General features: G+C 38.8%; 1 protein-coding gene across 1 annotated transcript in view; it reads right to left on the reverse strand.

Annotated features, from left to right (window-relative positions):
* The window catches only part of PTPRN2 (protein tyrosine phosphatase receptor type N2), a 652,986-nt gene that overhangs the window by 51,973 nt on the left and 585,269 nt on the right, over window positions 1-15,744 (reverse strand). The window contains exons 15-16 of the mRNA XM_069859311.1: window positions 11,080-11,227; window positions 3,674-3,747 (exon numbers count right to left, since the gene is read on the reverse strand). Of these exons, the coding sequence (XP_069715412.1) occupies window positions 3,674-3,747; window positions 11,080-11,227 (222 nt within the window). The remainder of the gene's footprint in view (window positions 1-3,673; window positions 3,748-11,079; window positions 11,228-15,744) is intronic.

Here is a 15,744-nt window from a genome sequence, read left to right on the forward strand (position 1 = left end):
AGGGTCTCCTTGTGCTGTAATTGCAAGCCTTTCATTCAGCTGCCAATAGCAGAGTTATTATCATAGTACTTTATGCTATTTCAGAGAGGCGGGAAACAGATTTCTACCCCACTTTTACCCTGCAAATTCTCCTAAGGACTCTTTTTGCCTGGCCTCATGCTACAGTGAAATTAAAGACCTAAGGGAAGCACTTGGACTAAGTCTCTGCTTATTCTTCTCACCCACTCCCAGCCATGGTGAGGCCATCAATCTAACCTCGGTTTTCACAATGTATTGAAGGAAAGGAGATCATGAGGGAGTAGCATTTTTTAAAAGGAAGAAACATGTGGGCAGGTGGCCACCTCATTGTCTAGCACAGAGATTTTTTTTTTTTACAGTGCACTGCTGCACTCATTTAGACTTAAGTTAAGGTTGAGTGAGCCCCAGCTGGAGACTGGACCACTGACCCAGAAGCTGGAGATACCCAGCGACATGTACATGACTGGAGGTCTCCCTTCCTGAAGCTCAAATATAATTACTTTATTTTACACTCTTTCCTCACCAGAAATCTCACACGCGCAGAGAGAAAAAATCCTCCTCCAGTCAGTTCAGACTGTACTTATTCCATGCTATTAATGCCCATCTTGCAGCTCACTGTAATGCTCACTCCTAACCCAAGCACTGCAAGGTGCAAATGCACCAGAAACATCACTATATTGACATGGTAATTACTGAGGTTATTTAAGTTAAAAGACAGTAGTCTGAAGGAAAGAAGTGGTAGGATTTTTGTAAGAGTGAATAAAGGCAGATTTATTGGCACTCCACATCCACTGTACACTTAAAAAGATGTTGATTCAACGTGTGTCTGAAACTGAAAATATCTCAAATAAACAGCAGTAATAAGAGCATGTGTGTCCAGCTCAGGCTGCAATGACTGCACAGCCACAGTAAATATTGCAGAATCAAGTGCCCAATGTAATATTCCAGTCCAGGAGCAGGACTGAAAGTCTCTGTTATTTCTGTATTCTATCACACTGTACAAAAGCAATAGCAGATTAACAAGTATGTTTACGCTAATCTGAAGATATTAATCTGTCTTGAAGTAAGATAATTTGCAGAGAATCTTTCCAAACTACAGGCTTGCAAAGTAGTGATCTCCCTCCTACCAACTTCCCACAGCATCACCTTCAAGGAAACATACATTTTTTTTCTACTGCTTTCAAAATAGAAAATGACTATTGGCTTAGTGAAACAAACTTACAAAACCATCTGGAGCACCTCTTTCCTTGGAATAACAGGTCGTCCACACAAATGTGGGCTGTGGCACTCTGTGTCCCTATCTTACCATGAAGAACAGGAACTCAAGAGTTTCTCTTGGCAGCTTTTCATGGCTGTGCAAGATAGTGGGTGCTTGTCCCAACCCAATGAAACGCTTGTGCACCCACTTACCTCCAAGCCCAGTAAAATTTCTGAAAGATATATAAAGACAGCCGTAAAAATTTTGCTTCATTAGTGTGACTTCTTTCATCAGACAAAACTCTTGAGTCTGGAAAAGCTACAAAAAAGAACACCTTCCAGCTTCCAAAAGAAAACACCCTTAAGTGCTAGATGGAAAGTCCAGATTGCAAACCCATGTAAAATCATGACAGTTAAACTATGGAAGCAGAGCCCCTCTACCTGCATTAGCTTTGAGCATCCTGACAAAGGAAATCTCTTCCCAGTTATGCCAATGGGATATCTTGCTCCTACCTCTCCAGCCCCAACACTACTTAATCTAATACTTCTCTCATTAGTGTAAATAATTATCAGAATTACAATTGCAACAGGCATATGCACACATGCAAGAATTTATCCCTCCCCCAAACAAATTTCTGTAATAAAACCAGTTAAGTCGTGTCTAAAAAGATTTTAGGGCAGGTTGCAGAAGCCTGTATTAGTTATTCAGTAAAAACACAGCGTCTGTATTGCTGCCAAAGCTGAACATGACTTAGCCTTGTCTACAGATGCTGTAATTCCACTTCTGCACCACGTTGTAGTCATGTGAATTGCAATCAAGCTCTTACAAGAATACAATATCTCACTTCCAGTGAACACCTCCCACTCTTGTGCTTGCTACAAAACCTCTCAGTTTCTACTATCAAAATATGGCTTGACCAAGTATAACTCACTGAATGTGCCCTGAAGACAGGCAAAAAGTGGTCCTGAAGCGGAGCTACTGTAGATGACTTTATAAGCAGGATACACATTCTTTGGAGTACTAAGTTACTGTGATGAACCGCTGATTCTGGGGCCAGCTAAAAATTGTTCTTGTCAGAGATATACTTGAAAGTGTTCCAAAACTTGCCCTGATCTGTGCACATCTACACTGTCTTCCAAAATGTCAGCTGGCAGTTCCCGAAGCGTGCAGGTGCTTTGGTCTAGCTTCCACCCTAAGCCAAAGACAAAAGCAACCTGAAAATGTTTGTTGGGTTTTTTTAACTTTTTGAATAAAACAATTTTTTCAAGGAAATGAAGCTTTTGAACTCTGCTGAAAGTAACTAGAACAAAGCTTAGAGAACAGTTTCTATGTACTTGTGGGTTTTTTTTAAAGAAAATAAGTATTGTCAATAACATTGGAAGGAAGCAGCCTGTAATTTCATGCTGTTGCAAATTGTCAGCTGCCTTGCCCCCACAAAGTGATTTAACTGGGAGAGTGATACTCTCCAGGAAAATGAGGCAGTAATGGCATACACAGCCCACTGCAGTGAAATCTAGTTCTCCATCTTAACTTCTTTCCTGTAAAGTTTCCCTATAATAACTTTTTAGTGCCTAATTAATGTGAATAAGAACCACGAGCAAAAGTAACTCCAATTCTAGTAGTCTCACAGAGGTCAAGAACACAGTGCCTTTCTTCCCCTTCGAATGGATATCGTGACGCTACCATAGAGAAGCTATGACAGAGCAATGCTACTGGCTTGATCATACCTGTTTTGTGTCTGAAAATAGAGATCTTTTCTCTCTATAACCTTCCACAGAGAAGATTCTGCTTGTGTAGGGTGAGAAAAGGCTGCTGGGCCACACTGGATTACTCAGAGGCAAAAATTGCATTGACCTGCTTTGTAGTTTGAATGAATACACAAATGGTAAATGATCTGGTTCTTGCTTTCAAAACAGCAAGCTCAGAGAAGAACTGGAAGAGCTACAGACACACCAAGCTATGTTCTGTATGGCAACAGAGGAAGACAAGTAAGAGGAATCCTACCGCAGATGTTCAGAAACCTATGAAGTTCAGTGCTCCCCACACCTACAGAAACCATTCCTCCTACAGCTGTAGTTAGTAAGGTAAAGCAAAAAAAAAAAACCAAAAACCAAGCAAGTTTTACCTCCACAGCAAAGGATAAGCTTCACTCAGAGTGTATAATTAAATTTTATAATCCATAAATTAATAATATCAAGTACAGAAAAACCTGACAGTATTACAAGGTAGATCAACGATTATCGAGTTACTTCATTTTCTTAGTACATAAACATCAAGGGTATTGTATGCACAGGTAAAAGATTTTGTTCTCTTCAGTTTGAAAGGGCAGGCAAAGACATCAGCATTGTGAGGTGTTCACAACCTGAGCACTGAAGTGCCTCAAGTTATCGTATTTTAGCAACAAGGAAAGACAGAAACTGACTATTTGGATTATTTCTCATAGGCCACTGTACTTACAATTGGGCTAGCATTGATGTAGTCTGAATTGTCATGGCTATTTTCAGCTTTAAGACATATCCTGGAATGATCATCTGCAAAGGAAAAAACAAGAGAAGTAAGTTTCTATACAAGTGTTCTAACCCATTTTAAGTTAAACAATTCAAAGTCAGATTAATATGTATTTCAAGACAGGCAAATGCTAAATATGAGAAAGTATATTTCCTTTTCACTCCCACCCTAGCATAGCCTTGATGCAGCCACAGCACAACAGTCTGCCTCACGAACGAAGCACTAAGATTTCAGAGGTTGAATATCAGGTATCATATCCTCATGAGATGCCTCATAATGTGTTAGGATTTCTTGTAGAAAGAAGGGGAATATCTACTGCTCAGGTTGTTTACAATTCCAAATGGGCAAATCAGTAGAGAAAAAACAGTATTATAGAAAGCAATCCTGTGTTTGCAATGTCATGGAAGAAGTAAGTTGATAGACTTTGTCCATCTAGATTCTCTATAAAATGAACAGCAGAAACACCAAAGTACTATTTAGAGCTGAACAGTAAATTAATCTGTCTTGATTAAAGACCAGTGTTATGTGGAGCTACACGAGTGACGTGGGGAGGTGATATAACTTGGAGAGCATTGTGGGAGAGAGAAAACACAAACAACTGCATCTGAAAGTACAAGTGGAGCACATATAGTCACCTTACACTGTTGGTAAAGGAGCTGGTTCAGACACCACTAATAATCTCCAAACATGGGAGACCTACTTATGTCGTTTGCCCATTGTCAAAATTTTTTAACTTGTATTTTTTTACTGGTACTAGTTCACTTATGTTTCAAGCTGGTACACTCCAAACTCTAGTAATTTTTTTTTTCCTACTTGTCTGTATTCAGACAGTGACAATGCACGTGTCTGCCTCTGTTCCAGTCATCTAGGCTCACTTTCTGCTAAGAGAAAAGAAATATTTCTACATCATGAATCATCTCATAGTGATGCTGCTGTCTCAAACAGGCCAAGCTGCACTCGAGAAGTGCTTCATTTTTTCCATGGAGTAAAGAAAGAAAGACTAGAGCACATGAAGATAACTTATGCCAGGGGATGTCCAAGTCTTTACACACAAATCTCAAACAACTTGTACCTGATACATACCTGGCATAATTTATACTTCTCAGTAAACTGATATTGCACAGTATATCGTGGTGAAAGGTTGTGGAGCTACCCTCTGTATAATCATCCACAGCTGAACACAGATGCTGAGAGGATCTTTCTATCAATAATTCAAATAGACAAAATCAGAGTAGATTATGTGGACTCTGTCCACCTTTGTATCTTGTTTAGTGGCCCGTGACACCGTTATTAACAACAGAACTACAAGTTGGCTTTTTAAATTATCAAGTACCAATCATTGTTTTAGTAATGAGGCATAATAAATGAGATCTCAAGCATTGTAAGTATCGCACAGGAAAGCAGAGACAGAGGGGTTGGGCGCTGCTTAGGTTTATTCACCAGCAATGTCATGGCAGTTCAATATGTGGGAAAGACAAAGGTGTGCCTGTGTGAGCATTTTCTATAGTCACTCAACCTCATCAGCAAAATTTAACCCATCTGTGTGAGCAACCTTCTCCTGGAGTAAGATTAGAGGTGAACAAGTCAAGTCAAATAAGTGAAGAGCCTTTTTTTAATACTCACATAAAATTATTTACCCTGGTAAGGTTTCAACACTTTCGGAGGATGAAAAAGACAAGAAAGGGAACGCATTCATGCACATTAATTCACTTCCACCTTACTTAAAAATGAACTCTTGAAATCTGAGATCTTGGGGATACCCAAGATTTTGTATAGAAAGCTTTACAATGAGCATTGTCACAGAGTGCTTGAAGAACTACAGCTCGGAAACCTTCTGGCTATGTAGGGGATATGCAAGTTACATATGTTAAATGTGGTATCTCATGTATCTTAAGCCAAGTGAGCATTCAGGATAAGATCTATTCATTGGATAGTTAAAGTGTTTGAACTAATCACCACAGAAAATGTGTGAAATGTTTTCTAATGGCTAAGGGAGAGAAGGCAGACAGTGATTCATCAGTATTTAGCAAACAGATGTCAGTGTGACTCTCCAATAAAAGTCAAGTGTCAGATCAGTAACTTCAGGATCTTTTTTTTTAAAGCACTATGTTCTCTCCAGACCCTGTGATATAGTGTACCATATCATCACCCTGCTGTCTTGGAGGATTTATCAGAGGGTGAGACATCTTAAGGCTTTGGTAGTGAAAAGGTGGTGAAACTTTGTATTTACACCCAAAAAAAAAAAAAGTGTGAAAAAAGGTTGCACATGTGTTTTCTGCATATATCAAGAGTTTGCACCCATGTGTGCTTCAGTTGCAGCATTAAGCATTCATATTGACAATGAACAGATTGTGCTTGTCTATGCCTGTTATCACCTCAAAGCTCCTAGGAACTAGCATAATAGCTCTTCAGAAACAGGCAGAAAAAGAAAGAAAAAAAAAATACCATGCACACCAGTTTGCTATGTTAACTATAAGCAACTATAGGGAAAATGTTGAATGTAAAAGATTTATTTTTTTTTGTAACTTGCATATTGATTACATTAGAAGAAAGGAAAGAAAAGCAGGGAAAGCAGGAAATAAAAGGAAGGAAGAGGATGACAGAAAAGGAGGGTATAAGATGAATCTCAAAAGTGAGACAGAAAGATGAATGCAGAAATAGAGGAAGAGAGGGATGGTGATAAGGAAGTGAGAGGAAAGATAAATGCTGTTACTAGCTACTGCAATATGGCCAAGCTACAACTAGCCATCATTTCAAATATCTCCGGTAGCTACAGCTGAATGCTGAACTACTTTGCACTTCCTACTGCTCCAGTCAATATTGCTCCAAACAATAGCAAAATGGATGGATATGTGTGGCAGAGAGAGGCTTCCTAAACAAAAGGCGTAATACTAACCTATAGGTTAGGAGAAATATAGCACAACATTGTATTTTATATACACATAAAATATGAAGTACAAATGATAGAGAATAAAGGATAAAAAGTAGAACAAACACACCTGAGTTTTCAGTAGATAAAAATTTATAGACTGAGAAACCTAAATTTTGGAGTCTACTTACAGGTAACTTCACATGCACCAGGTTACAGTTAATGAGACTTTATTCAGTTGGCTAAACATGAACATGCAATACTGTTTTGCAAAAATGTAAATGAGACATTGCATTAGGATATCTTTTACGACACAAGACCTTAAGACTTTAGTCCTATTGGCCCAGCATCTGAAGTTCACATGGGATATCCAAGGGCATCCTACAGCTATTCATTTAACTGTAAATCAGAAACCTGATTTTGGCTATTGCACAGCTCTCTTGATGCCAGTGCACTGACCAGCTCTTCACTGGATGCAATGGGTGATTTTATACCTGGCTCACGCTAAAGCAGTAAAATGGACACACTTAAATTTTGGCATCTTAATGTACAATTTCACAGAGTCATGCCCAGAGAAATTTCTTCAATGGCTCAGTGTAGGTTTCTAGTGATATCTGAGATGCCCTAAGGACACTCAAAATAACAGCTAGGAGGGTCAAGTCTCCCATACAGCCCATATATACCTACTAGCTCTGCATGGGTACTTTGAATACCTCAGGCACCTCAAACGGCACTAGATTCCTGTGTTTCCACAACTGAGTTGGGCACAAACATTCATATCTATCTGTATTATTTAAACAGTAACCAAGACTACAGTATGATACCATCTATCAGTCTTCTATTTATCTCACAGTGGCCCTGTGACTTAATAAAGATTATTACATTTTTATTTTCTCAGGGGAGATTGGAAACTTGGAAAAACAAGACATCTTACCCAATTCCCTCCACCTGTTGTTTGCTTTTACTCAAATACCTCTGAAAGAACAGAACCAACAAACAAAGGCTGGATACAAGGAGTATGGGTGACTTTGGGTTGTCTGAATCAAGGCATCACAGAGCCTGTCACATTCTGCCCTGATCATAGTTCTCTTCCTTCTGTATTTTTTTCCACACAAAGCACTACAGAATTACACTGAAGTAAGAAAGTGACGAACTACTGAGAAGCAAAAGTGAAGCAGCTTGAAGACTGTGATGAATCATAATTTGTTGATTATCATTACTTTGCCCATAGGCTACTTGCACAAAGTAGAATTCTTCTTAGGTCTGAACCGAAATCAAGTTCATTTATCCCAGAGCAATATCTGTATATGCATTACTGATATGGAAAATGCACACAGCCCGAAAAAGTACCCTCTACTCAGGTGTTCCCATCCTTGGTGCACATCCCCTGGCTGTGCTCTGACTGCAAACAAGTCTCAGAGCTGGGTGCACACTCTGTTCCCAAATGCTTTCCTTTCCTTTGGAGAAAAATCAAAGCACAGAGGTAAGCAGGTCACTTTAATATATTCCATGAACCATGGACACAGCTATGGTAGACAGCTTTTGACAGATGTTCACTGCAAAAAGTTGTTTGCCAAACATTTACAATACCTATCCCTATCTATGGTATACGTAAATAACAACATATAGTATTGGGATGGTTTTATTTTGCAGAGATGTAAGAAGAGAAAATAAAACTTGGAATGCTTTGTTTTGGGTATCAATAAATTGAGCTGCTCACGTGTTCACACAGAAAAGGAGGTATCCCATTGCTCTAAGTTATAGCAACCTGTTTGTTGGTTGGATAAAGAGATGTAGTTTTGTTAATCTATAACATCTAAGTTACTTAGGTTGTTAGAATATCCTAACTAGTAATTAAGTGAAGTGTCAAGGTGTTCTGCTACCAAGTATTTTAAAAGCTGTTTGTAAATAGAGAAGATACGTATAAGATATAATAAAAATGTGAGATTAAAGGTAACGTTCATCTAGAAATCACATCACTTACATACTCAGTAAAAAATAATATACTAGTTAAGAAAGGAAAATGCAAAGTAAATACAATATGATATTGAAGCTTCTTTGAAGCCTTCTCAAGATGAAATCTGTTACATGAATTGGCAATCTTGTTCTACCTTGTCAAGGTGTTTATGAATATGAAAGAGGCAAGAAAATGCTAACAAGGCATTACTTGTGAGAATACTTTGAATGTAGCATAACAAATTCATGGCATATCAAATGTATATCTGCTTTGCTTCTTAATTTATTACAAAGCAAATCTGTGACTTTTTGCTACAGTTTTAGCGTCAAGCACAGCAAAAAAACAAGTGGGCAAACTGGGCTCTTTCTCATCTCATTCTAAGTGTAGAGCCTACAATAAACCATCACCTTATAAAAATTTAATATTATTTAAACTCTATGCCACACTTTCCACCCATCATCAAAGTAGCTTTAAAGGTATAACATGATACTGTTTATCAGTTCACAGCAACTTCAGAAAGTGAGGGCAGATAATTTTGTGCAATTCAGGCAAAAAGGAATGTTCTCTGTGCACCAAAAACTAGAACAGAAGTTTCCACATTGTATCAAAGCCAAAAAATAGCTTTTACTCTTGAAGTAGTACTAAAGGATTTTAAATGAGCTAAAATACTTCTAATTAAAGCTTCAGACAAATTGAAGCCACTCTGTCTGTGTCCAAATATCTTCCCAGGTAGTATTGATTCAGTCTAAACTCAGTGATGGGAAGGACAGACATAATAATATGGCATGGAAGAAGCAATGGGCAGAGACTTGTCAACTGAAAGCTGATCTCTGCAGGCTGATTCATCCACTTGGTATATATGATAAAAAGAAACAGACTATCTTAGCTCTGAAAATAGTTCAGTTCTCTAGTGTGGCATGACACCCAAGCTAAAAATCTCTGTTTTTCAGCACTGCTGCAGTTATGTTACTTTTGGATTCAGAGCGAGGATGGTCCAGTCTCAGCGTCCTTGTCGTATTGCTCCTTGTATTACGCAGACACATTTCCTGCAGTGACTGAATAACCAGCATCATTTTCTGGCAACACTTGTAGATCCCATGCCACATCCAAGGCAGCAACCAGAAACAATCAAGCTTAATTTATGAGCGGGGACTTGTAATAGCTTAAGATGGTCTGACTAAGTCTACATTGAAAAGAACACTTTAAGCAGGAAGATTAACTTGGATCAATACACATTATCACGGAGCAATTGTCACTTCCTATCATGCTGGTTAACTGCTGTTTTTTCAGGATGGAAAAGAACACATAAATCTTGCCCTTCTTTAACTTTCACAGTGCCTTCTTTAGAACTTTTCAACAGACTTGATCCCAGAACATGTGGAAGTCTGCAAACTGTTGTTGTTGTTGCCCAAAAAGCCTTTCACCCAGCACCATATATATTAATTCAGGAGAATGCACGTTGCCAAACTCCTCTCAGAAGTAGCAAAGTATTGCAAAAAGATGCACTACATAAACAAGAGAGACAAATCCTGCTGAAGCAGATACGCAAGGACTGATGGGCTCAGTTAACTTATTATGTACTTCCACAGATCTTCACTCTAAATTTGTCTCTGACATTTACTTAACGTGTTAACCTGTCACTTCCTCCATTTTCAAAGGAGGAATAATACGTACTCAAGGCTCTCATAAAGAAAATTAATGTTTTCAGGGCACTTTAAAAATTAAAATAGCTATATATGTTTGCCAAGCTACCCAGCTGGATTGTGGGCACATTGATTGAGAGCATTTTTGTTGATGTGGACTGTGCATATATTCTCAGTTTCAGTTTCACTGGTTGCTTAATAAAATGTGTGGCCATGGATTACCAATCTAATCTATAAGATACATGTATTTGCATAGGAAAAATATGTTGCTTTTATTTCAGACTCAGAAAGGTGGCTGCTTACAGGAAAAAGCAGATTCTAGGAATATAAACACTGGCTGCCTTTATTTTTTCTCTTTTTATCCTAAGCCTAGCAGAGAGAGAAGCCAGTTTGCAAGCTTATCCACTGAAGCCTAAAGGAGCTCATTCAGTACAGCTGAGTATCTGAAAAACAGATCATCTAGCTCTGATTATAGACTGCTGGTATTACTGTTGGATGGACATGATACCAACTTGTCTAAACACAAGCCAAACTTCTTTCTGTTGAATGGCTACAGATGCCTCTCTTGTACAGAAAGTATATTCCAGCATTGAAAAGCACTCTGGCTATTGAATTTCATGAGACAGCACAGCTGCTGCTGCAGAGCTGTGTGACATAGTTGTGCATTTTTGTAACTTATATGCAACTTATAAGGAGATAAACAGTGTCTGATACGACAACAGGACACGCACCCAACCATAACTGTAGCTACAGTTTCCTAGTATACATACAAGTTACTCTGAATTCTGTTTGCCTGTCATCTGCAGCTTTCAAACTACTGCGCAAAGGATACTGAGAAAAGTATCAAGAACTTAAAATACAGTAATCCAAATTAAAGTGTACTTACATGGCACTACAGCTTGTGAGCGATTCTTCTGGACATTTTCCTCCTGCTGTGCAGCGACGGTGGCACTGGGTTCTGCCTGATAAGCACATAGAGCTTCCCACTCTTTCTCCAGACGATTCTTGTTTTTCAGATGATCTTCCATGTAGGACTGGAATTAAAAGAATATCATATTAAGCATTGACTTAGCTAGACTAGAAGCTAAGCTAAAAGGATTTATCTCAGGATAGAAAGCCTGGGAATCCTGAGCTTTGGGGACAAAACACACTCAGTCTTATGGCTAATTCATTCACTTAAGAGAGTTATCTTCAAGCTTATTTGTGCTACGCAAAATAAGAATGCTAACATGTACCAGTGCTAACAAAGAAGAAATGCTTGAAATCCCCAGCTGATGAGCTCCAGGAGAAAACTCTTCTTCAGTACCTAGAAAATGTACAACCAAATGTCTTAATATCAGGCAATGAAAAAGAAAAAGTCATCCATTGAAAAAAAATGCTGACTACAACAACAGCTCAAGTCAAAACAAAGGCTTTCAAAACTGAATTTCAAGCACATACGCAAGCCACAATGATATATTTGTTGAGAAGAATTAAAAATTTGAGAAGAATTAAAAAATTGCTAGGCTGAAGTGTCATGACTCAAGTACCGGGTCATTAGGAACTCATCCTGCACATGGACTGGCACAGAGAGGGCCTTGAACTGAGATGGTGTTGTTAATTAATATTAATAGATGCTGTTAAAGATTGGACCTGGAATTCAGTAAAGTCAACAGTACTGGAAGAAGCATCACCAAAGAAAAACTAACTGGGTGTGGTAGGAATGATGGCCCATCAGGATACATTGGTGCAGGTCATAAGCTTTTAAGAACTCCCAAGGCTAGAGATTCAGGAAAACAGTGGATCAGGAATTCAGTTTCAAAGGTTTACCAAAAGTGAACTAAAATCCTATTCCTCTACCCCATGGAGCTGAAAATCATCCAAGAAGCGAAGGGAAGAGAGTAGAAAGAAGGAATGGAAATCTTCCTCTCCCTTTAACATGAAAATTAAGAAAGTGATCACCCTGGTACTGTAAGCTTATACAGCCAAATTACCTTTCAGAGCCTGTCACCTTCTCCAACAGTGAGCAACAGAATAATCTCACGTTATACCCAGTTCATATTTGTAAATTAAACTCCATATTACCTTTACAAGGTAGGTTGACATCAACATCCTTAAACTGATTAAAAAAGGGACAGACTGTTTAGGGGACAGACTCAGGGTCTGCATGGGGTTTTAGGAGCAGAGCTGTGGGTGCTTTGGACCCAAACAGTGGCCAAAGCAATTCCTGCTGGAGCACTTACTGATACAGCCCAATCTGCAGCAACATTTGTCTAGAAAAAGCTCCTGGAAAGGATTCACTGAAAAGCACAAGAAGCAGTTTAATTGCTTACAAAACCTTTTCCATAGACAATCTCTGTTATGTCAAATAGCGCTCCCCAAACATGATTTCAAGAAGAAAGGCTTCATGCCCTCTCAGCAGGTTTAACAGAAGGTGCAAAAAGCTTGCAGCTTGTCTTCTGCCAAATGGGAGCTCTGCTAAAGCTGTTGCTCTGCCACGCTTCCCACCCGACTGGCGAAGCAGGATCCTGCTCTCTACTGCAGCTTGAATGTTATTTCGGTTACAAAAGAGCCCCTGCCACACAGCTTTGTTTTGTGCAGGGTTTGTTGGTGTGTATGTCTTTACATGAGATTTTGTAAATCAAATCTGCTATTGAAAAGCAATTCAAGACATGACGCTTCCAGAAAGGATTTCTTTAAAGACATAGAAATATATTGTGTCAGAAGAAAGGTTTCTAAAGAAGGTGAAAAATAGCGATGGCCTAGATACCAGAAAAACACTATTGTGTGATTGCTTCTTTTCTATAATGAACGAAGAAACATCGCAGTGGACAGAGCTGTGACCTGATGGATGGGGAGCTAGGAGAGTTTTGCAGTCCTGTCGTGTGTTATGGGTATGGGTCAGCTAACACATTCCCAGCTTTAACCTCCAAATTAACAGGAGGAAACCATCCTCTGATGGGCTGCTTGTCCTTGTCAAAGGCTGTTGCTACTGGAAAAGGAGGGAGATTAAAGATCCTATTCTTTTCTCCTAATAAATCTGTGCATGGATATGTATACTAAACATAAAGTATATGTATATATAATCCCTCCTGAGCAGAACTAGTTGGTATATAAGAATTTTTATGAGGGAAATGGAAAAAAAAGCAAAGTCTTAAAATACCACTGAGCCAAGACTCCTGGCTTCAGTGATGCTGTTTAGCATGCAGCAGACAGAGATCAGGCAGTCAAGGACCAGCCCGTAGCATATTCTCATTTTAAACCACAGTTTTATAATCTGATTCATTTTGACATGCCCATCCCTGATGTCCCATAGACTTCAGGGACATTTTATGCAGATATACAGATCTGCCAACACTGAATCTCTCCAAACTACTGTGAGATCCTTGAAGCTGCAGGAAAAGGGCCATGAACATTAGATTCCTCTGAGATAGCAAGGAGCTTCCTGTTGGCTCCAACTTACCTATTTGATGATTTCAAGGATTATATTTTAAATAGAAATTTTGGTTTCTTTTTATATCATCAAACGTGACACAGCTAAGGTAATACAATTGCTTCTAGTGCACATAATAACTCATGTCTCTTTAAAAAGGAATACTGTTTTTATTTCTACCTTTCTTTTTTCTGGGAATCCTGAGTGTAAAGAGAAATGAATATTCAAATGAAAGCACACCAAAGTCTTTACTTTAACCAACCACTTTTTGTGTAGTTTCAACACCTGCATCACACAGATCAGATTCTCAGGGCACTTCCTGAGAGATCTTGAAAAGGTGCTTAACTCTTTCAATGGACCTGTGAAAGGTCCTGCACAATATGAACATCTGCTTTACACGTGTTTAAAAAAGCTACTGAGAAAGAAGCTTGCTTTAAAACATTCAGGAGTCAGACAATTCCCTCAGAGTTAAGTAATCTTCCATTCACCGTCCTTCAGAGCCCCTATACTCATCCCCATTTTGCTAAACAGAAGCTTAGTGATTTTGAAACACTCCCTCGAGAGCTGCTGGATGTACATTAAATTGAGTGGAACTTCTGATATTCTAGAGATTGTATGTCTACTCAAATCCACTCCTTAATTAGGATGTTTTCATGAGACATTCTGCAGTGTTTGCCTGGTACAAAAGAAATTCATTACCAACATGTCAAACATGCACATGATTTTCTTTGTCCCAGAGCAGCAGGTAAAATAAATAGAGGTTGTCACCACTGTTATTGTAATGTTCCTCAAAGCATGCTGAAAAAGGTAGAGGTCTGGTCTCACCAATACATCCACATCAAGACAAATCCTGTAATCCCAAGTATATGCTATTATTTAAACAAACACTGTCTGCTTGGACAGATCTCCCGATGTACCATAAATTCCATTAAGTCTTAATTTTCTTTCTACAACGCCTCACCTGCAAGGACAATTGGTAGCCCAGTTCATACCTTCTCTTGTTTACAGATGAGATACTCTTTATGCCAAACATGTTATGGGGATAAGGAGGATGCACTGATGTTATGTGGAGAGGGGGAAATGTGTTGCAACATCTGTTATTATTGTGTGAGACATGCCAGTCATCAGGCAAAAGATAAGCTTTCAGCTAGAGGATGAAAAACTGTCCCAGAGACAATAAACCTCTGGCCAAGAGAACCAGTGCCAGTGGCAAATATTAAGACAGATTCAGCATGCCTGAACACGGGCACAAAGCCAGAGCACAACAGCCTGGCTTGGCTTTGGTAAAACTTCCTCAGCACTCAGTTGGTGTTGTAATATGATGCCAAACTCTTTTGTTTTTTCTTTACTCAAGGAGTGGCATCCAGTGTGTGCTCTGTGACTAAATTAAGGTTAACAAATATAACAATTAAATTCTTATTGCCTGGTCAGTCTCTAAATACCTTCTTCAGATAGTACGGTTTGCATCTGTCAAGATATTTGTTTTAAAAATTTGTTTTTTATCAGCTGATGTTCAGCTATTACGAAAAGCAATTACTTTTAAGAACTTACTTCCAATATGGCACTTGATTAGACATTCTTTTCATGACTGAGGATGTCTCTTTCAATGAAAAGATGGGCAACCATTAAATTGACAGACCTTGACAAGTCTAATCGAATCTCAAATGTCAGCTGAAGAAGTGGATAGGACATTATCTTAATCCTTCTGAATGGTAACCACTTGAATTCACACCTTTCACCTAACAGTGTGAGAGCCACTGCTTTCAAACTGCTGTTGCATTTTGCAGGGATGCAGAGGGACAGGTAGGGCTTTGGTGCTTCACTGCGCTCCTCTGAGACAATTTGGATAGGAAAGAATTGGACTTAGCTGTTACATAGCAAATTGAGCACTAAATGACTGTACTTGAAAAAAAAAATTGTTCTGTTGTTCTCTCCAATTGACTTAAGTAAAGGATATTTTTGCCTTTGTTCCTTGCCAACTTGTAGACTACACTGCTCTGGCGCAGGACGCCTCAGTATTTTTGCTATTCTGCTTAAACTAGTCTTCTTCATTACAAATTACGTTGACCATAGGTAAGATAAAAAACTTATCCGCATAAATCCCATTTGTTTTCAACACAGCACATGGTTTTCTCCTGT

The sequence above is a fragment of the Phaenicophaeus curvirostris genome, chromosome 6 (assembly GCF_032191515.1).
Source record: "Phaenicophaeus curvirostris isolate KB17595 chromosome 6, BPBGC_Pcur_1.0, whole genome shotgun sequence".
In the NCBI taxonomy this organism is placed as follows: Eukaryota; Metazoa; Chordata; class Aves; order Cuculiformes; family Cuculidae; genus Phaenicophaeus; species Phaenicophaeus curvirostris.